Below are 22,283 nucleotides of genomic sequence, written 5' to 3' on the forward strand. Positions count from 1 at the left end.
TGATCAAGTCGAACTGAGCAATAATCCGAAATGCTCACCCGTAATTAGTCTGTAACCTAGAATACATTTACAGTAAATGTGCATTAAAAAAAATTCCATTAAAGATGCATAAATTCTTGATTGCAAAGTGTCGGTTGAGAACATGGGATTTATCAATAGGCAGGCAGGCAGACTCTCTCACACATATATGGCTGACTTGATTTGAGATCTGTTTCACGCATTCTGGCAACAAATCAGCATCCTCATTCTGACCTTACTCGCCACCCACCGATTGCTCCTCTCTTCCTTTCCACACTATCTAAGTAACCTATCAATTACTCATCACATTACCTTTTCTTTCTGCTCTTTCATAAACACCCCCACCTTTTGCATCCTCAACACAGGGATCTTCAGGTTTCGCTATTTCTTCTCTCTCTCTCTCTCTCTCTCTCTCTCTTCCTTTACCACTTGTCAATATTCCATTGTGATTTCGTATTTTTTGGATCTGTTTATGGAAAATTATACTCCTAATTGCATTGTCTTATGATCTGTTTATTCCATTGCTCTTTTTGATCGCTCGTAAAAGTTACTCTTTCATCTGTGTTTGTTTAATTTTGCTCAGATTTCTTTTGTAGGGTTTCCAATTGAGTTGGATTTTCAGTTATTTTTTTCCGCAACTATTGATGTCTCTATCACTAGGGGATTTCACATGTTTCTGATCTGTATGAATGTTTGTCTAATTTAAGTTGCTATATTTGTTACTGCCTCTTCTTTGGAATCATCATATGATCTATTTGGATCTAATGAAACAGTGATCTAATGAGGAAATAACTGAGCAAAACAGATGCAAGATATGGCTTTATTAAATATGTAATGGTGTTTTAGTATTATGCTGTGTTTATTTGGGACAATTCTTCTATCAACTGATCATTTTGATACAGGAATTGCAGTTTTATTTTTGATAATATGTTTCTAACTTTGTATTGACTGTGTATTGTTTGCAATTTTTGTTGATCTTGAGTTGTATATTTGTAATCCAATTCTTAATTTGTATTTCTTTCGGCTTTTGCAGTCTTAGCTCATCACGAATTGGAGCTTTTTTCTGTGTGTGGTTCGAGTTCAGTGGGGATCATGTTCAAGCAATCGCCTCGTAGAAACCAGAGGAATAAAGGGATCAAAGTGAAGCATGTATTGCAGATAAGTCTGCTTCTTGGAGTTGGGATCTGGTTGCTTTACCAGGTGCAGCAATCTCGCACTAAGAAGCTGTCTCTAGAAACCACGGATGTTTCAGGAAAGATACAGGATGTGGCCGATAATATTAAGCTAGGGCGGAAGGATCTCCAACCGAAGATAGATGGTGAAGACGAGAGGCCAAAAGAGGATCAGTCGGAGGAACAAGAGCAGTTTGATGATGAAAATAAGCCAGATGACAGTTGGCAGGAGAAGGAGAAGCCAGCAGGAGAGAGTGAGAGTGAAGTTGATGGAAATGACGGAGCAGGGGATAGTAGGAGTGATGGTGAAGAGAAGGAAGTGAAGGGAGGTGAAGAGAATGAGAATGGCGAAGGTGATGTCAAAGAAAATGGGGACAGCGCTGAAAATGGAAGTGTGAGTAATGAGGAGAAAGACAATGGTGGTAATGAAGGGGATATAAAAGAGTTTACGAGTGAAAAGAAATTGGAGGAGAATGAAAGCTCAACTGAAGGAATTACGGAGAATGTGAGTCTGGACAAGAGTGAAGATACGACACAACAGAACAACAGCGAGGAGGAGAACAAAACTGAAGAAACTGCAGGACAGAATGAGAGTGAGGAGAACAAAAATGAAGATACTGCGGGGCAGAATGAGAGCACAGAGAATAAGGGGGAAGAAACAACAGGACAGAATGAGAGCAGTGAGAATAAGGGTGAGGAAACAACGGGACAGAATGAGAGCAGTGAGAATAAGGGTGAGGAAACAACGGGGCAGAACGAGAGTGGTGAGAATAAGAGTGAGGAAACGACAGGGAAGAATGAGAGCACCGATAATAAGAGTGAGGAAACCATGGGACAGAATGAGAGCACCGAGAAAAAGAGCGAAGAAACCGAGGGACAGAATGAGAACACCAATAAGAGTGAGGAAACGACGGGGCAGAACGAGAGTGGTGAGAATAAGAGTGAGGAAACGACAGGGAAGAATGAGAGCACCGATAATAAGAGTGTGGAAACCACGGGACAGAATGAGAGCACCGAAAAAAAGAGCGAAGAAACCGGGGGACAGAATGAGAACACCAATAAGAGTGAGGAAACGACGGGGCAGAATGAGAGCAGTGAGAATAAGAGTGAGGAAACAACGGGACAGAATGAGAGCAGTGAGAATAAGAGTGAGGAAACCACGGGACAGAATGAGAGCACCGAGAAAAAGAGCGAAGAAACGACAGGGCAGAATGAGAGCACCGAGAACAAGACTGAGGAAACTACAGGCCAGAATGAGAGCACTGAGAAAAAGAGTGAAGAAGCCGAGGGACAGAATGAGAACACCAATAAGAGTGAGGAAACAACGGGGCAGAATGAGAGCAGTGAGAACAAGACTGAGGAAACGACAGGACAGAATGAGAGCACCGAGAATAAGACTGAGGAATCAACCGGGCAGAATGAGAGCACCGAGAACAAGACTGAGGAAACGACAGGGCAGAATGAGAGCACCGAGAGCAAGACTGAGGAAACAACAGGGAAGAATGAGAGCACCGAGAACAAGACGAAGGAAACTACAGGCCAGAATGAGAGCACCGAAAACAAGACTGAGGAAACGTCAGGCCAGAATGAGAGCACCCAGAACAAGGCTGAGGAAACGACGGGGCAGAATGAGAGCACAGAGAAGAAAGCTGAGGAAACAAGCGGTGATAATGAGAAGAAAGAGACAACCAGTGAAGGGCAGAATGAGAACAAAAGTGAAGAGGGTGAGGGTGTGGGTTCAAATGAGACTCCTAACACCACTGAAAGCAATTCTGGAGAGAGTGGTAGTAGCACTTCGTACAACGACAGCAATGGCAGCGATGCTGCTGGAGAAAGCAAATCATCTACACTTCCTCAAGAAGACAAAGAGGCTAATACGAACATTCCACAAGGTGGAGAATCCTACAACCATGAGGCCACTGCCATGTGATGTTAGTTTGTACTTGACAAGTCTTCTTCTTTGTTGGTTTAGATTCTTTATCCTCTTTACTTTGTTATATATATTGCAAAAGCAATGCTTGTACTATTTGTATCATTACATACTGATGAGACTTATCAAGCAGCATGCTGTATCCAAGTTTTTTGCTCATTCATGTTCTTAATGTTTCGTGAATATAACATTGACAGTGTCTCCATTCTTATGCTACTTTTTTTAAGTTACAACTCACACATACCCGATGTGATTTGAACTCCTCAGTCTATTGGAAGGGTTTGAGTATTTAGTCTACAACAGTGATCTTCTGCCTATAACCACCAGTAACTTTGTTTTCATTTCCATATATGCTCAAACAATCTTCCTAAGCTACGCCATTTGATTAAAAATAGATCAAAATGTAGGAGTATGTTTTTTCTTACTGCATGTAATTTATTAAAACGGTAATTACATCTGAATACACGACTTTTGTCAAATTCATATTTTGCACATGTTATGTACTTAACCGAATTGCCGTACATATCCAACCACATTGTGTTGTGCATCAATGTTTTAACGACAATAGCCATCCCCCTGTATTAATATGCGCGTATGGTAAAATAGTTTCTTTTAGAGCACACGAATATAAATTGGCACAATTGCAAGAGCTTATAAGTTTTACTAGAGATGTGTTCAAATGATAAAACGCTTAAGAAAGAATACTGTATAGGCTGCTTCATGGATTCAACAAATTTTCTTTCTTTAGCAAACACAAGACAAGTGAAATTGTAATCTGATACAGCTGCACAGATGCAGGAAGAAACCCAATTCAATTATTCTTCAATTTCAGTTTCATTAAGAGAAAATAACAGGTTATAAAGGAGAAACCATCAAAACCGCATTCCAAACCTCCTGGTTCGAGAAATTATCAGCTGTAAACACAACATACTGTGTGGAATTCCAACAGTACAAGTTGCAATGTGCAGAACAGCAGAAGAAACTAAAACACCGTTTATTCCGACAGCCTTCTCATTGAATAGTCCAACAAATCAATGGTGCTTTACCTCAAATAGACCATCTGGACCTGCATTGCCACATATCCAAGTCAACAAAATTTGATCACTTTTTCAATCTAGAACTAAAATAAAACCACAAGCAGGATTTTAAGGTTGATGAATGTTCATATTTGCATTACTCTCATAAGGAAATATACATTAGATAATTTATTTATGCACCTATAACAATCATCTGTGAAGTTATATAATGTACTATGCCACCAAAAGTCCAAAACCAATAATGCTGTAAAGTTAAATAATGTATCTATGTGTATAGTTTGTAGGATGTCCTCAAGAAAGTCCACACAGAACACCATCTATTCAGTGCAGTTTACCTCATTACATAGAATAAGCATCTCGATATTTTCAAATAAAAAGATTTTAAGTGTCCAACAGCAACAAATAGCTGAATTCCGATAACTAGGAGTTGGAAAAGTTACAAGCAACAACCAGTTATCTCGACTACTTTCTTTTTTTACCTTGAATCTCTACTACATTCAATGTTATCAATCTCGCATGGCGGCTTATGGCGGTTCGCCTAAAAACCGCCACAGGGATATGGCGTATTAGTATGGCGGATATGGCGGTCAATAATAAAATAAATAAAATAATACTTATATATAATTCAGAAATTAGAAAATAATTAAAATATAACATTTAAAACACTTTAAACAATTAATAAAGTATAAAATACAACTCTAACCTCCATGTTTCTTGCATAATGCCCCATTCCTAAATACAGTACACATGCAATGTTGTCAAAAGTCGGATATGGCGGTGCTATGGCAGCGACATGGTGCTATGGCGTTTCCACCACTGAACGCCATGCCATAGCGCCTTGGCGCCGCCATATCCGCTATTTGATAACATTGACTACATTCTATGAGAACAAATTCAGAAAATTACATTAGTCATATTAACAAAGATTATCACTTTTGCCATGGATGGAGTATTTGGCAAAAGATTTGAGCCTCTAATACAAGTAAAATTATTTCAGAAATGTAAAACATGGTCATTTCCGAGCATTCTCCCATATATTGACCCTCAGCAACACATGGTCGTTAAAAAATGACTAAGCAAACTAACGACCAACACACTCCGGTGTTTATCATGTTAAAAAGATTCCAATATCTTTTAATCAAAATTGAAGATTAGTCTAAAAAATGTTCCCGATAAGTATTACCAGAAAGATAAACATTTCATATAGGAAATCATTTAAATATCCATACACAAAAAACAGTAAACACACACCAAAACCAAACAAGATAGACAACATTGACAAAACAGATACTATGAAAATAAATCATAAGAATATGCAAGCACTCACCCCAAGGAAACTCCTTGTTGCGGATATGCAAATACGGATATGCCTGCAACAAAAAAAGTTACAGTATATCAGATCAAGATATACATTGACAACTCTCCAAGGTCTACAATTTTAGGATTTTAAATATATAGTAAAATAAATAAATAGAATATCAAATGCATTTGAGACACATCTAAACCAAATTCTTACAGGAGGTTCGTCATGGTGGGCATGGCCCTTGGAGAGGATAAAGATAGCGAGACCAGAGCATGCCACTATTCCCAAATATGTTATCTTCTCCCACTTCGAAGCCTCAGCTGCATTCAACACCACAAAACAAATAACAGAACGCAATCAGATCAAATCAATCGAGTCCACCGCTTTCAATTAAAAAAAGCAGTCGAATCATACACCATCAAAACCTAATAGAGAAATTAAAACCCTAGATTCCATAGACACAAAAAGGAAACGCACGTTCAAATCGCAACCCGAAAAACACATACCAGCTTCATCGTGATGCGATGAAGCGGAGAAAGAGCGCCTGGACGCGGGTGAGACGCGAGGGGTGGATGCGCCACCGCGTAGGGCTGAGCGGAGGCCAGATCTCATAATCGCCGAAGCCATTTTTGTGTTTTTTTATCCTTGTGTTTGTTCGATTTAATGCTTCAGTTGAATACTTGAATCAGTATATATTGTGAGAAAAAACGTGCTTCCATAACAAATGAAAGTCGCTGGAAAATCCTTAAAAAGCGTAAACATAGTCACATTGAAAACAATATTTACTTGATTTCCACAAAATTTCAATCATTTACAAAAGCCCCCACACATTTTCAGAAAATGGCAACGATACCACCCTCGTCAATTTCCATTTTTTTCCCAAGAGTTAAAATAGACTAGTTCAAGTTGTTTGTTTTGGAAAGGCCGTAAGAGCGTCCACTATAATGTGGACGCGGCTATAGCCGCGAGCGGGGTGGAAGCGGGGCGGCTTATAGTGGGAAGGGTGTCCGCCGCGGGGGTGGACGCGGCGGGTGGGGGAGGGGCGGAGGACGCGGAATCGCCGGGTGCGGGGCGAGGACGCGGCGGGGGGGCTATAGCCACGCCTATAGGCGCGGCGCCTATAGTGGCACGAAGATAAAGCCGCGGTGGTTGCATGCGAATTAAATTATTTTTTTTACACTTCAATTCACCTATAAATACACCCCACTCCATTCATTATTTTCACACCATTCAAACACAACATCTATACAAATTTCTCTCACTACAATTTGGGGTCGGAAATGAACAATTTGTGGAGAGACAACTGGAATGCTCTGATTCAACAGGTGCAACACCAGGCCGCCCAGGAGGTAGCGGCCCGTTTGGCGGAGGAGGCGGAGGATCCGATCCCTCGCACCATTACTCATCGGCGGACAATCCCACGAGATCACGTCGGTGCTCACCAACGTTTAATGGATGATTACTTCGAGGATAACCCCCGTTATCCACCCGAGATATTCCGCCGGAGATTCAGGATGTCGCAGCGGCTGTTCAACTATATAGCGACGAATTTGGCGGAGCGTTACCGGTGCTTCACCCTCCGGCGTGATGCGGCTGGCCGGATCAGGCTGTCCACACAACAGAAGTGCACCGCTGCAATCCGACAGCTTGCCTACGCTGGACCAGCGGACATGTTCGATGAATACCTACAGATGGGTGAAACGACTAGCCTCACGGTGCTTAGGCAGTTCTGTAAGGGGATCCGGAAAATTTTCGGTGGGGAGTTTCTACGGAAGCCCAACCCGGATGAGTGTCAGCGCCTACTTGATATGCACGGGTCGGTGCAACGGCTTCCCAGGAATGTTAGGAAGCATCGATTGCATGCATTGGGAGTGGAGGAACTGCCCCGTGGCATGGAAAGGCCAGTTCACTACTGGATTCAAAAGCAAACATCCAACGATGATACTGGAAGCCGTTGCGGACTACCGTCTGAAGATCTGGCATGCGTATTTCGGCGTGGCAGGTTCGAACAACGACATCAATGTTCTTCAGTCGTCGCCTCTCTTCAACGAGGAGTGCCGGGGGGAGGGGCCAGAAATCAGCTTCGTAGCCAACGGTACGCAGTACAGTAGGGGATACTATTTGGCAGATGGAATATATCCGCGGTGGCCCATATTCGTGAAGACTGTCCGCCAACCGGTAGGACCGAAGAAACAATATTTTGCGCGCAAACAAGAGAGTGCTAGGAGGACGTTGAGCGGGCTTTTGGTGTCCTCCAATCGCAGTGGGCTTTTATACGGTGTCCGGCACGAGTTTGGCACGAAGATGATGTCGCGAATATTATGTTAGCCTGTATCATATTGCATAATATGATAATAGAAGATGAAGGATTTGCGGCAGAGCGATGGGCGCCGGAAGAGGGTGCAAGTACAAGTCACGGTGTCGCGTCCGCGCCGATCCAGATGAGCGTACCACGGAGCAATGAATATTTGATCCAACGCTTCGCTGATATGCGCAGGACCACATCACATAACACACTGCAGGCCGATTTGATTGAAGAAGTGTGGGCACGTAGGGGAGGTAGTGGCGTTGTGTAAACTTGGTAGTGATTTGTACTAGATTCAATGTAGTGTGTGATTTTAATTTTAATTTAGTGTATAATTCTAATTTTAATTTTAATTTGTATTTTATTTTTATTTTTAATTCGTATAGTCGGCTTCTTCTAATCCACTAAGAAGAGCCCGATAAATTTGTTCATAATTACTTGAAATATTATAAAATGAAAGTTGATTATAAAATTTGAGGGCTATTGGATGTGTCCACCATAGTGGCGGACACAAAATTTTGGGGCTATGGACAATAAAATTGGGGCTATGGACAAAAACTGGGGCGGGGCTATTGGGCGTGTCCGCCTTATAGTGGACACCCTAAATTAATCTTGATGAGATTGGGGTCGCTAAGGCCCACATTGATTTTGGCTTTTTAGGGACTAAGAAATAACTCTAAATTTGAGGCAATTTTTAATTTATCTGAATTAATGTTCATGATTTTCTCTATTGAATGTCCAAAATTATGTCATTACATTTTAGAGGATGGAGGAATTGGAATGAGCGTTAGACCATCCACAATGCCGCCCAGCCGACCGCCCAGCCGAGCGTCGGCGCTGGGCGGTTCGCTGGGCGGTGTATTGCAGTCACCCAGCGGGCGAATGGAGAGAGAAACCGTGCAGCGCTGGGCGGTCGCGTAGCGCTGGGCGGTGCGCTGGGTGATCCGCTCGGCGCTATTGCAGCGCCCGGATCGCCCAGCGCACCGCCTAGCGTGAAATTTAAATTTTTTTTTTCCGAAACACTATATATACGCGCTTTGCTCGTCATTTTCATTCGCACCACTTGTTTTAACGAGTACTCTCTCTATCTTAATTTCTGTACAAGAGCAACAACGCGAAATGAGTAACGCTGGTGGTGGTAGTGGTGGTAGCGGAGGGGATGCTGAGGAGTACGAACGTCGAATGGCCGAAGCGTTGGACGCCTATACGACCAACGCGATAAACCAATGGATGGAAAGGGCCTTGCAACCGGCGATACCTCGACCTCCCCCAGTGGTCCACCGCCGCAGTGTGATTGATCGGGATCACGTAGCTGCACATCAGCGCCTATACGAAGACTACTTCGCACAGGAGCCTCGGTTCAACGCCAACCTTTTCAGGCGTCGTTTTAGGATGAGCAGGGACCTGTTTATGCGTATTGTCAACGCATTGGAGTCTCGATATCTGTATTTCCGCTTCAGGCACGATGCGGCTGGCAGACCCGGCCACACACCTATTCAAAAGTGCACTGCGGCAATCCGGCAGTTGGCCTACGGAGGCGCGGCAGACATGTGGGACGAGTATCTCCACATCGGTGAGACGACTGCCCTGCAATGTCTGAAGAATTTCTGTCTGGGAGTGATAGAAGTATTCGGTGATCAGTATCTCCGAACGCCTACCCCCGAAGACTGCCAAGATCTGTTGCGGATGCACGGGAGTCAGCATGGGTTCCCGGGTATGTTAGGCAGCATAGATTGTATGCATTGGGAGTGGAAGAACTGTCCCGCAGCCTGGAAGGGGTTCTACACGTTGGCTACAAGGGAAAGAATCCCACGATGATCCTGGAGGCCGTAGCTGATTACCGGCTTTGGATTTGGCACGCGTATTTTGGGATAGCTGGTTCGAACAACGACCTCAACGTCCTCAACTCGTCGCCACTGTTCAACGAGCAGTGCCAGGGCGTCGGTCCGGCCATCAGTTTTGTCGCCAACGACAACCAACATGATATGGGCTACTACTTGGCGGATGAGATATACCCTAGGTGGCCCGTCTTTGTGAAGACGATCAGATGCCCAGGAGATGAGAAGAAGGCCTACTTTGCGGCACGGCAGGAGTCAGCGCGCAAGGACGTGGAGCGCGCATTTGGTGTGCTCCAGTCTCGATGGGCGGCAATTAAGGGTCCAACGCGTTTGTGGAATGTCCAATGCATTGCTGATATAATGTACGCCTGTATTATCATGCACAACATGATTGTCGAAGATGAAGGTGGCGAACTGACCAATTGGGTCAAAGACGATAATGAAGCCGGTCCAAGCCACGGCGTGGCCGCCCCTAACGTACGGAGTGGGGTACCTCACGATGAAGCCGACCTCCTACAAGCACATGCCGACATGCGCCAAACGACGGCTCATATTCCACTCCAAAAGGATTTAATTGAAGAGTTATGGGCGCGGAGGATTGATCGCCGTTAGTTTTTTTAATTATGTAATTTTTTTTAATTAATGTACTTTTTAAATTTTATTAATATTAGTGAATTTTCTTGTTTTTGTGTCGTAAATTTAATTCCGTATATTGTGTGATTGTTAATTATTTCATTTTGTATATATTTGTTAATAGTGATGTGGATAGTATGTGGCTAGGCTATGGCTGGGCTATTGCTGGGCTATTTGCTTGTTTTGATGATGTGGCAGGAGGATTTTTAGTGCTGATGATGTGGCAGTGGCTAGGCTATGGCTGGGCTATTGCTGGGCTATTCCTATTGTGGATGGCCTTAGGAGGGGTATAGAAGGAAATTTGATCCCCTTACTGGATCCGGATTTCAAGACAATTTTAAAACCAATAAATTGGAAAGAATTAATTTGGACATATTTTCAGCATCAATAGTGCGGACCCATATATGTACCTAAGGCCGTACAGAATTAAAGAAAGAAACTTGAACAACACAATTTGCAAAGAATTTATGCCATTTCTCTCAAGAACTTAACGAAGCATCCACAGTGGTTGCCACATCAGCATGTCCTATCTTTCTGCAATGGTGGAGCCCTAGAGGATGCCCTATCAATTATCCATTTTTCATTTCAATTTTAATAATATTTTTTATGTTTACACATTATAAATAGTAAAATTAGACTCTAAATTAAAGAACTAGCAGAAAACATACATTATTTAATTTTAAAACAAATTACAACGAAAAAACTTAAAAAGAGGTACAATTTCAACGACCACTACGTCTCCAAACTTCTTCAGCAGAAAACATACATTATTTAATTTTAAAACAAATTACAACGAAAAAACTTAAAAAGAGGTACAATTTCAACGACCATTACGTCTCCAAACTTCTTCAACCATGTCGTTCATGAGTTGAAGATGAGCTTGTTGGTTGCGCATGGACTCCTGAGCTTGTAATCTCTCACTGACTCCATAGGGTAAACCTCGAACGACCGGCGGGGTTGCATGACCTGCGATCGATTCAACTTCATCGTCGGTCCAATCGTCAGCTCTTGCACCTTCATCGTGAATAATCATGTTGTGCAAGATGATCCACGCGTACATGACATTGGCGATATGATGTCTGTAACAGGACCGAGTCGGGCCTTTCACTACTGCCCAACGTGCTTGAAGCACACCGAATCAGCGCCCCACGTCCTTCCGTGCAGACTCTTGTCGTTGTGCAAAAAGGCCTCTCCTCCCATCCGTTGGGCAGGAGATCGTCTTCAAGAAAACTGGCCATCTCGGGTATATGTCATCGGCTAAGTAGTACCCTATAAGATGTTGTCGTCCGTTGGAAGTGAACTTGATAACCGGACCATTGCCATTGCATTGCTCGGTGAAGAGACTCGATGTGTTCAGCACGTTGATGTCGTTGTTTGACCCAGCCACGCCAAAGTGAGCATGCCAAATCCAAAGACAGTGATCAACAATGGCTTCAAGGATCATCGTCAGGTGGGTACCCTTATACCCACCGGTGAATTGGTCTCTCCACGCTGCCGGACAATTCTTCCACTCCTAGTGCATGCAATCAATGCTCCCTAACATTCCAGGAAAGCCGTGCACCCTATCGTGCATCCTCATCAGGAACTGGCAATCTTCGGCATTCGGCTTGCGCAAACATGTGGCACCGAAGGCATCAATCACGCCCTCACAAAATTTGACCACACTCCCGACCAGTTGTATCCCCGAAGTGAAGATACTCGTCGAACATGTCCGCTGTGGTGCCGTATGCCAATTGACGAAGCGCAACCGTGCCCTTCGTGAGCTGGGATAGACCGCTTCTGTGGGCCGCATCTTGTCGCTGCTGGAAGTACTCGTCGCGCGCCTCCAACGCATGAACTATTTGGAGAAAAACCATCGCTCCCCAACGGGGCTCATCGGCGAAGTAGTCCTCGAACAGACGTTGATGAGCTAGACGATGCTCTCGATGGACGGATGTCCGGTGGCGGATGGGCCTCGGGATCTGCTGTTCGGCCTGCTCTTGCTCTTGGATTGCACGAATACATGCGAGAATCTGGTTCCCGAAAGCAAACATTGCGTGTTCCATTGCCCAACTTATATCTTCTCTGGCCATACTAGAAAAGTGAGTGAAAGAGAGATATTGGAATGGAGAGATGTTGTTTGAGGGTTGAGAGATGTGTGAGAGTTGTGTGAAAAATGTGTGAAAATAAGGTATATTTATAGATAGAAAATAAAAAATAAATAAAAAAAGGGAAAACGCGTTGATTGGGCATCCGCGTCATCAGGCTCGATGTTGCAATGGATGCCTGATAGATTGGGCGGGAGATCGGGACGACCGATCTTTCGGTCGCGCGGCTCGGGCTCGGACGCTTGCAGTGGATGCCCGAGGATGCCCGAGCCTGATCTCGGGTGATCGGGCGTGAGATCGGGCATCCACTGTGGATGCTCTAAGGGTACCTAAAACTTTTGACATTTAACTATAGTTACTATTCTACTAATTCCCATGCGTTTGAATGATGATTTTAATCAAATTGGTTGGAACTGTAAAAGTTAAAGATAAAATTAAATAGTCCTTACCCTCTTCAACCCCCAAACCAAAAAAAAAGAGAGAATTTTTTCTAAAATTGTGGGGAAGTTTCTATTTTTTTTAGAGAATATAAGCTGTATAATTAAAGCTCTTAATTGGTAAATAAGGTTATCATTTATCAACTTGCAATCCAATTAACTCGGAAGAAAGAAAAAAAAAGAAGTCTTTCAGTCAATCCCAACTTCCATAGTTCTCAATGAAAAACTAAATACTACTCCTAATTAAAGCGTCTCATAAGTCATACTTATACATACTGATATTGTAAATAAATTGCTTAGTTCACGAGATGTGTTTTTGAGCAAATCTTGTGATATTGCAACGTCATGCATGTATAATTATTTACTTTTAGTAGTATTAAAAAATGTGGAAACGTTGTTATATCGAACAACGACCTACTGATTTTGGGGTACATGTTTCATTGCCAATAGTCCACGAATTGCTGCTAACTAAAAACAATAAAAAATTGAGGTAATAAAAATGAGAAATACTACTAAGTATGTATATAGTCAACAAATTAGTTAGGTATTACCAAGAAAACGGAAAAGAAAATCAAAACGTAAGGCTAATAGTCTCATGCTTTTTATCATCACAAATTTGTCTACGACGGAAATCAAAGCAATAGTCTCCATCATCCACACCGTTCCGATTTGGGAATCCGAGCAGGTCCACCACATCCTCCGTGCTCCACCCCGCACGCAGCATTCTCTCCGACATCGAGCCCACCCCCTCTCCGTCAACCGACGCATCACAGCCGTCGATCATCATCATCTCCCTCACATCCTCCTCCTTCCACCCTCCATCCCTCAGCCTCCAGCACACCTCCTCCAAACACCCTCCTAGCTCCCCGCTCCACCACCCTCCTCTCTTCTCCGCCATCTCCGTCCAAAACTCTATCCTCCTCCCCTCCGTTGCCGCCCATGCTGGCGCCGCAGAAAACACCCCCGCCCCCACCCTCCTCCTCGGTATCGCCTCCCCGCACATCCCAAACTCCATCTGTTTCCAATCAAAACTAAAATTATAAATATAACTCTCACATGAGAGCTTTTATAAGTTATTAATATTAAAAAATTATATTGTATGGAATATATTCTATCGCACCTTCTGGAAGAATCCGGCGATGTCGAAGCTCCAAACCCTGACGTCGCTGCCATGCACGTAAAAAACGGGATTTCCGGCGGCGCAGGGAGCGGACGGAATGTAGAAGTTGCGGTAAATCGGGACGAGGACGGGGGCTTTTTTCAGAAACGCCTTGGCTAATAAAGCGGCGCGATCGGGGTCGGGGGGTTTGAGGCCCCAGGAGTCGAGCCAGAAGTTGTTTCTAGAAACTTCCTTGCAGATGCCGAGGACGGGGAGGGTGGTGAGGATTTCGAGCTGCTGTTGGGAGGAGGAGCGCCAGTTGGGGAAGCCGGGGCCCACGGGGAGGCCCTCCTGGAGGATGGAGCGGAGGTCGGGCGGGAAGGAGAAACGGAAGGCGGATTCTACGGCGGCGAATTCGGCGTCGGAGAGGGCGGCGGCGATGGGGATGTTGGAGGAGTGGAGGTAGTGGACGACGTTTTTGGCGTAGGCGGCGTAGGAGAAGCAGACGCGGAGGGAGGGTTTTGGTTTTGGTTTTGGCTTTGGATTGGGGAGAGGCGTGGGATTTGCTTCCACCGCTACCGCCATTGGAATTGTGATGGAGGTGGTGGTGGTGGTGTGGTGGAGAGAGAATTCGATTTTGTTTCGCCTCGATATATATATATAGATTTGGTTTTTTTTGTGGCGTGTTTGGCGGAGAGCTCAGAATTCGGATTCTGAACTCAAACCAAGTATTCCTATCCGATTTTCACTTCAGTTTAGATTTTGAAGATTGGAAACCGATTTTGATTCGGTCTCCTCTCCTGGCCGTTGGATTTGTTTTTTCCTTTGATTAATATAATCTCATCATTTTATTGTTTTTTAGCCTTAAAATTGTTGAAATAATAGTACTCCAATAATTCAATTTATATTTTATACAGCCACACAATGGAGTTATCCAAATTGAGTTTAATTTTTGAGATAACGAAAGACCCACAAACACGTACATTAAATAAATGGAGTCGCATTAATGAATCCCACACATTTTATGTGGAATTTAAAATTCGGAACCTCAAATTCGCGGTATATAGTTATTAATATCGTTAAAGGAAGGTTTCGCGGTATATAGTTATTAATCTCATTAATTTTTGAAGGCTAGACACCAGCATAGGTTTATCCTACACTTATACCAACTCAATGAGTATTACTACTGATGGAGTACGTACTAAGCAAATACTAAACAAGCCCAACAGCAGTAAAGCCCAAGAAAGAGTATCAGTTCGGCATGACTCAAGAGTTCAGTTCGGCACAACCACAGAGTTCGGCCCCAGCCTACAGCTCGGTAAAAGCCAACCAATCAAACTCTGCTCTCTGGTCGGCATCAAGCTCTACTCTCAGATCGGCAAAAGCTGCTCGGCAATAATTCAGCAGTCCGGTCTCAGTATTCGACCGAACTAGGAAATAGTGGACTCATGCAAGATTTCCACCTCCGCTACACCGACGATCTATTTAGTGGTGTCAAGCAGTCATTAACTCATGCAGGATAGTGGACCCATGCAAGGTCGCCACGACCTCCACGACATCCACTACCTAATAAATGCTGCATGCCACGATCTTGGTTCAATGTATAAATAGAACCTAGGTCAGATAGATAATCTCCTTCTGTTAACTTCTGTTAAGCTCTCTAGAGAGAAAATAGCAAATAGCAAGTCTGTATTGTTAGCTGTAGAAAACAGATCAAGCAATACAACTCTGCCCTCTTTTCTTCCCGTGGACGTAGATTTACCTCAGTAAATCGAACCACGTAAATCTCTGTGTGTTGATCTTCCTTTATTTTTACGAGCATTCATCACCATCAAAAATTCGCAGATTCATCACTGGCGCCGTCTGTGGGAAACAGAGAACCAAATTTGTGATAAAGCGAATTTTTGACCCTTTTTCCACCCCAAAAAAAAAAAAAATGCATACCAGATCACACACCACCCATAATACTATTCGTGATAACCGTGAGGAAGCTAGTCCAGCTCGCAGGTCTGAAAAACGGCCTCGGGAGACATCTACCTCCGGTTCTCACGAAGAAGGAACAAGCCACTCCAGGAGTCATCGCACCGAGTCTTCCCAGCAGCCCGATTTAAATGAAGCTGTCAAGCTGTTCTTGGCCGAGAAGCAGGAGGAGTTCTTAACCTTCCTGCAGAAGAGCCAACAGCCGGAGAAGACAACGGCGGATTCTCCCTCCTCATCCAGACATGAAAGTCACTACCGCAGTAGTGACGTGTCTTCCAGGAGAAAGAATCCTCAACCCCGACATGTTCCTGTTCCTCCTCGGTACCGGAACCACAGGAGAACTCCATCTCCTCCGTACCGAAGAGATGTCGGGTTCGCCATGTACGGAGCATTAAAGACTCCGTTCTCGGACGACATCACCCGAACTCCTTTGCCGCGGAACTACCGGACACCGTCAATGACTTATGACGGGCTAGAGGATCCTCATGACTTCTTGGGACGCTATCAATATAATATGGCGAACCAGGGTCTCAATGAGGTCCATATGTGCAAGCTGTTCCCCGAGCTGCTCATCGGGAACGCCAGAAGGTGGTTCGACAGCCTTCCTCAAGGCAGCATTAGATCCTACCGAGATCTAATGGATGCTTTCCACAGGAGGTTCTTTCAGAAAGCGGAAGCCCGGATCACTTCGGCTCAGCTGCTTTCTATACGTCAAGGTCGCGACGAAAAGATCAGCGATTTCTTGACGAGATTCCATAAGGAATGCCTACAGGTAGATAATCTCAATGATCTACTTGTCATTTCGGCATTCCAAAATGGAATCCTGCCCGGAGCTCTCTACAGAAAGCTCGTGGAGTGCGGTCCGCAAACAGCTCAAGAAATGTGGGACATTGCGGACCAGTTTTCCCGTGCGGATGAGGCAGACCGTCGAAAACGGTCTTTAGACAGCTCATCCCGAGGAGACGAAAAGAAGCCCGATCATAGCGATCAGAGGCTTCCTCGCCGAACTCCTTTTGAAAGAATTCAAAGGGCACCGGTACAAGGCAGATTGGGACCACGTCTCAATCCTGAGAAGCCGCCCGCTCAGTTCGTACCCTTAAACAAGTCAAGAGCGGAAATTTTCGAACTACATTCCGATATGTTCGAAAAACCAAGGCGGATGACGAAATCGGCCGCGCGGCGACCTCAGGATCAATATTGCTCCTTCCATCAAGCCCACGGACACGATACCGAGGAGTGCCGAGATTTGGCTGCAGGTATTGATGTTCTTGTGAAAACAGGAACGTTAAAAAAATATCAAAGCAAGCAGCCGAAAAAGAACAAAAGGCAGAGAGGTGCGAACTGCAATCCTCAGGATCCGAAAAGGCATGAGGATCCCGAAGACGACGACGAGCCGCAATACGATGGAGTAATCCTGACTATTGATGCTCTCCCTGCCGGGAAGACTAAGTCGTCCCTAAAAGCAGAACGCAGAGGTTCCAATCAAGAGGAGCCAACACATAAAAGGCTGAAGAAAGACGAAGTGATTACATTTTCAGATGCCGATCCCGTCCCAGCCATCTCTCCTCACCAAGACGCTATTGTCATTCAAGCCGGAGTGGCAAACAAACTGATCCACAGAGTATTTGTGGATACAAGAGCGTCAGTCAGCATTCTTTTTAAAGAATGTTTCGATAAAATGGAAGTGGATCCAGCTCGGCTCAGTCCGGCTCCACTTCCTCTGAAAAGTTTCGCCCAAGAGGACACCCGCCCTGAAGGTATTATCAGCCTTCCGATCACGGTGGGAAAGGCGCCTACAAGCTCCAATACGATGATCGAGTTCTTTGTGGTAAAAGCTCGGTCCCCGTACAACATCATCCTGGGGAGAGACTGGCTCAACACAGTTCGGGCCGTTTGCTCTACTTATCACCTCACCATCAAGATCCCCACTAAAGGTGGGATAGCGGTCATCCGAGGTGATCAAAAGAGAGCAAAAGAATGTCTGCAGATTGCGCTTAAAAGTGCCGAGCAATCAGTTCGGCACCATCAAGCATAGCAATCACAGCAACCGGAGTCAGAGGCAAGCGAGATGACCGAAGTCACTTCCGAGCCGAACTCAATGACCGTTCAGTTATACGAAGATGATCCATCCAGAACGGGCAAGGTCGGCTTCGCAGGAACGCCTCTACTCCGGGAAAAGACCATTCAGCTCCTCAAGGAGTACAAAGATGTCTTTGCATGGTCTCCGTTGGACATGACCGGAGTGCCCCCCGAGGTAATCACTCATCGGTTAAATATTGATCCTTCAATCCGGCCAGTAAAACAGAAGCAAAGACTCTTTGCGGCAGAAAGAAGCCAAGTCATCCATGACGAAGTCCGCCAATTACTAAAAGCGGATGTACTATTCGAGGTGAAATATCCTTCTTGGGTGCCAAATCCATGCAAATATCCCAAGGATGCCGCAGACCGATCTATACACTATGCAAAGCCCTTGGCCTTTCATGCAATGGGGCATAGACATAGTGGGACCACTTCCTCAAGCTCCTCGGCAAATGAAATTCCTAATCGTTGCCGTGGACTACTTTACGAAGTGGGTGGAAGCTGAACCATTAGCTACGATAACAAGCTCGAAGGCATTGGATTTCGTCTGGAAGAACATAGTGTGCCGATTTGGCATACCCCACATCCTCATCTCGGATAACGGGACTCAGTTCACCGACAAGACGTTCAAGAATTGGTGCCAAGAGCTGAATATTCAACAGCGGTTCACTTCGGTCTCTCATCCACAAGCAAACGGACAAACGGAGGTAACAAATCGTATCCTGGTGAAAGGGTTAAAAGCTCGGTTAGAACAAGCCAAAGGACAATGGGTAGAAAATCTCCCTCAAGTCCTATGGTCCTACCGAACTACACCCACAACCTCCAACGGTGAAACTCCGTACAGCCTTGTGTACGGCACTGAAGCCGTAATTCCGGTGGAGATCGGCGTACCCAGTCCCCGAACTCTAAATTTCTCCTCAGAAATGAATGACGACGGACTGAGAGCCGAGCTAGATCTTGCCGAAGAAAGAAGAGAATTGGCATGCATAAAAGCAGCCAAGTACAAGGAGCAAGTAGCCCGATATTACAACCAAAGGGTGAAAAAGCTGCAATTTCAAGTGGGAGATCTCGTCTTGAGAAACAACGAAGTAAGCCGAGCAGAAAAGCTGGGCAAGCTCGAACCCACATGGGAAGGTCCGTATCGGGTGTCAGAAGTCCTCGGCAAAGGGTCTTACAAATTGGCTCACATGTCAGGAGAACAGGTACCCCGAACATGGCACATTTCCAACCTCAAGAAGTTTCATTTGTAAGAGACAGTCCGGTCGGTCAGTCTTGAGTCCTGTCCGGTCAATGTGCTTTATTTGGTTTGCTTGATCTTTGTTTCTCTATGTGCTTTTTATTTGCCTCTATGCGTTTTGTCTATGTGTTTTGTCTGTCTCTGTGCGTGTCGTCTCTTACAAATGTTACTGAGGTATCTTGTTCTTCGAAGGCTGATCCCCTTCTTAGAACATATATAAGCACACGATTGTGAGTCAAAGCTTCTACAGAAGATACAAGACCACAATTCAGCTTAAACAAGCAGTTCGTCTGAAACGAGCTGCAACAAGCCAACGATTGTGAGTCAAAGCTTCTACAGAAGATACCAGACCACAATTCAGCTTAAACAAGCAGTTCGTCTGAAACGAGCTGCAATAAGCCAACGATTGTGAAGTCCAAGCTTCTAAAGAGGATACAAGACCACAATTCAGCTTAAGAATCAAGCACTTCGTCTGAAACGAACTGCAACAAAAGTCTGATTCTCGCGATAAAACTTGCCTGAATTAGGACTAGGGAAAGTCCGATCCACGCGATAAAACTCGCCGAATTAGGACAAGGGAAAGTCCGATCCCCAAATTAGGACAACGGAAAGTTCGATCCGAGCGATAAAACTCGCCAAATTAGGACACAAACCAAGTCCGGTCAAAGAAGAGTTCACTTCATCAGACCGAGGACAAACATCAACTTACCCCGTACCTTTATCCAGAATGCCGAAGTGATTCACTTCACTTTTCGGGGGGGGTACTGATGGAGTACGTACTAAGCAAATACTAAACAAGCCCAACAGCAGTAAAGCCCAAGAAAGAGTATCAGTTCGGCATGACTCAAGAGTTCAGTTCGGCACAACCACAGAGTTCGGCCCCAGCCTACAGCTCGGTAAAAGCCAACCAATCAAACTCTGCTCTCTGGTCGGCATCAAGCTCTACTCTCAGATCGGCAAAAGCTGCTCGGCAATAATTCAGCAGTCCGGTCTCAGTATTCGACCGAACTAGGAAATAGTGGACTCATGCAAGATTTCCACCTCCGCTACACCGACGATCTATTTAGTGGTGTCAAGCAGTCATTAACTCATGCAGGATAGTGGACCCATGCAAGGTCGCCACGACCTCCACGACATCCACTACCTAATAAATGCTGCATGCCACGATCTTGGTTCAATGTATAAATAGAACCTAGGTCAGATAGATAATCTCCTTCTGTTAACTTCTGTTAAGCTCTCTAGAGAGAAAATAGCAAATAGCAAGTCTGTATTGTTAGCTGTAGAAAACAGATCAAGCAATACAACTCTGCCCTCTTTTCTTCCCGTGGACGTAGATTTACCTCAGTAAATCGAACCACGTAAATCTCTGTGTGTTGATCTTCCTTTATTTTTACGAGCATTCTTCACCATCAAAAATTCGCAGATTCATCAACTACAAATGAACTAAATGTGAAATTTAATCAAACCCATGTGCAAAATTACATCGTTCTACCTATATTATAGTAAGAATATGGAGTATTCTACGTCTAACCAGTTAGATGCATTACATTTGAAAATGTCAAACTCGGAAAATAATATTTGCACGTAAATATTAAATTTCGATTACTTCTTTTCTAAAAGAAGGTGAATTATGTAATCTACTGTATTATATATCCACCAGTTGCATTGTGATTAAGGTTGTCGACAATGATCATTAAAATATGCTTAAGAATTATATTAATCCCAATTCAAAAACCTTATACTACTACTGTCTACTAACTCGTGTGATGTCCTTTTTAACAAGTGACAAATATGCTTTAAAAATGGAGGAATAATGGTTGGTCCCATGAAAAGGATTTCAGTTTCCGTTCAATGTTTATGTAAATTATTTGATACTATTTGAATGTAAGTTGCAGGAACGGTTGTTGCCGCCATGGTTATAATAATTGGCCAAAATTTATCCAGTATTTGTTGTTTGGCACGCCGGCCTCCATTGCTAGCACCGCCCCCACTCTTTTTAATGGAATTAATTTTACATTAATACTACATGTTACGACACCACTAATTTTCTTAGAGCATCCACGTCCGTGCTCTTGCCAACGAGCACGGATATAGGCCAGGACCCACTTTTACTCCTACTCTTAGGCAAGAGCACAATACTCACATCCGTGCTCTTCCGCAAGGACAAACTCAAGGGTCCCACCATTCTATTATTCAATTTAAATAAAAACATTTCCACAATATTAAAATGCATTAAAAATAACCGGAATAATATTATAAATTACAAAAAAATTAAAAATTACATAAATAAAATCCTAAAAATTAAAATTTGCATAATTAAAGTCTTAAAAATTACATAATTTAAATCCTAAAAATTTAAAATTACATAATTAAATTCATAAAATTAAAAAAACCCACTACTCGTCGCCGAATTTCGCCCAAATGTGTATGATTAGGTCTTCTTGTAGCTCAACGTGGGTTCAGGTATCGCGCATTGTGTGCCTAAATTCAATCCTCTCACCCACCGTCGTATGCACACCTCGGCATGGGGAGACCTCGCGGTTGAGCTTCCGGCTTCATCCTCGTCGTAAAAGCTAGCCGCCCTCGGTCCTTCGTCGGCTATAATCATGTTGTGCAAGATAATACACGTGTATATGATGTCGGCGATATTTTTCACGTACCACAGTCGAGACGGGGCCTTAACAATGTTGAATCAGGCTTGAAGGACCCCAAAAGCTCTTTCGACGTCTTTACGAGCAGACTCTTGACGCTGCGCAAAAAGAACCCGTCTCGGGTCTTGCGGGTTGCTGAGTGTCTTCACGAAAGTCGATCACCTTGGGTAGATACCATCGGCGAGATAGTAAGCCATATGGTATGTATTTCCGTTGACGGTGTAGTCGATCGCCGGTGCTACACCATTCAACACATCATTGAAGAGTGGCGAAGAATAGAGCACGTTCAAGTCGTTGTTGGATCCGGCAACACCGAAATATGCATGTCAAATCCACATGCGGTAGTCGGCGACCGCTTCAAGGATAAGTGTTGGGCCGCCGCCTTTGTGGCCGCTTAAGTGTTGCCCCCTCCAAGCAGTCGAGCAATTCTTCCACCACCAATGCATGCAGTCAATGCTGCCAAGCATACCGGGAAAA

General features: G+C 44.3%; 4 protein-coding genes across 4 annotated transcripts; 1 reads left to right on the plus strand and 3 right to left on the minus strand.

Moving 5' to 3' along the window:
- The first annotated feature begins 156 nt into the window (after nucleotides 1–156).
- Nucleotides 157–3,292, plus strand: LOC121774955 (uncharacterized protein DDB_G0290685-like). Its single transcript, XM_042171876.1, has 2 exons — nucleotides 157–393; nucleotides 1,052–3,292. The coding sequence occupies exon 2, from the start codon at nucleotides 1,111–1,113 to the stop codon at nucleotides 3,118–3,120; it is 2,010 nt and encodes a 669-aa protein (XP_042027810.1). The 5' UTR covers nucleotides 157–393; nucleotides 1,052–1,110; the 3' UTR covers nucleotides 3,121–3,292.
- Nucleotides 3,293–3,913: 621 nt separating this feature from the next.
- LOC121773362 (cytochrome c oxidase subunit 6a, mitochondrial-like) lies at nucleotides 3,914–6,130 on the minus strand. Its single transcript, XM_042170192.1, has 4 exons — nucleotides 5,967–6,130; nucleotides 5,674–5,780; nucleotides 5,485–5,527; nucleotides 3,914–4,186 (listed from the first exon to the last, which is right to left on the minus strand). Exons 1-4 carry the CDS (start codon nucleotides 6,085–6,087, stop codon nucleotides 4,152–4,154), a joined length of 306 nt encoding a protein of 101 aa, XP_042026126.1. The 5' UTR covers nucleotides 6,088–6,130; the 3' UTR covers nucleotides 3,914–4,151.
- A 5,752-nt stretch (nucleotides 6,131–11,882) lies between these two features.
- Nucleotides 11,883–12,308, minus strand: LOC121774223. The gene has a single exon (XM_042171133.1). It carries the CDS (start codon nucleotides 12,306–12,308, stop codon nucleotides 11,883–11,885), a length of 426 nt encoding a protein of 141 aa, XP_042027067.1.
- A 943-nt stretch (nucleotides 12,309–13,251) lies between these two features.
- LOC121773979 lies at nucleotides 13,252–14,569 on the minus strand. The gene is made up of 2 exons (XM_042170888.1): nucleotides 13,881–14,569; nucleotides 13,252–13,775 (listed from the first exon to the last, which is right to left on the minus strand). Exons 1-2 carry the CDS (start codon nucleotides 14,442–14,444, stop codon nucleotides 13,332–13,334), a joined length of 1,008 nt encoding a protein of 335 aa, XP_042026822.1. The 5' UTR covers nucleotides 14,445–14,569; the 3' UTR covers nucleotides 13,252–13,331.
- Nucleotides 14,570–22,283: the final 7,714 nt, after the last annotated feature.

The sequence above is a fragment of the Salvia splendens genome, chromosome 17 (assembly GCF_004379255.2).
Source record: "Salvia splendens isolate huo1 chromosome 17, SspV2, whole genome shotgun sequence".
Classification (NCBI taxonomy): domain Eukaryota; kingdom Viridiplantae; phylum Streptophyta; class Magnoliopsida; order Lamiales; family Lamiaceae; genus Salvia; species Salvia splendens.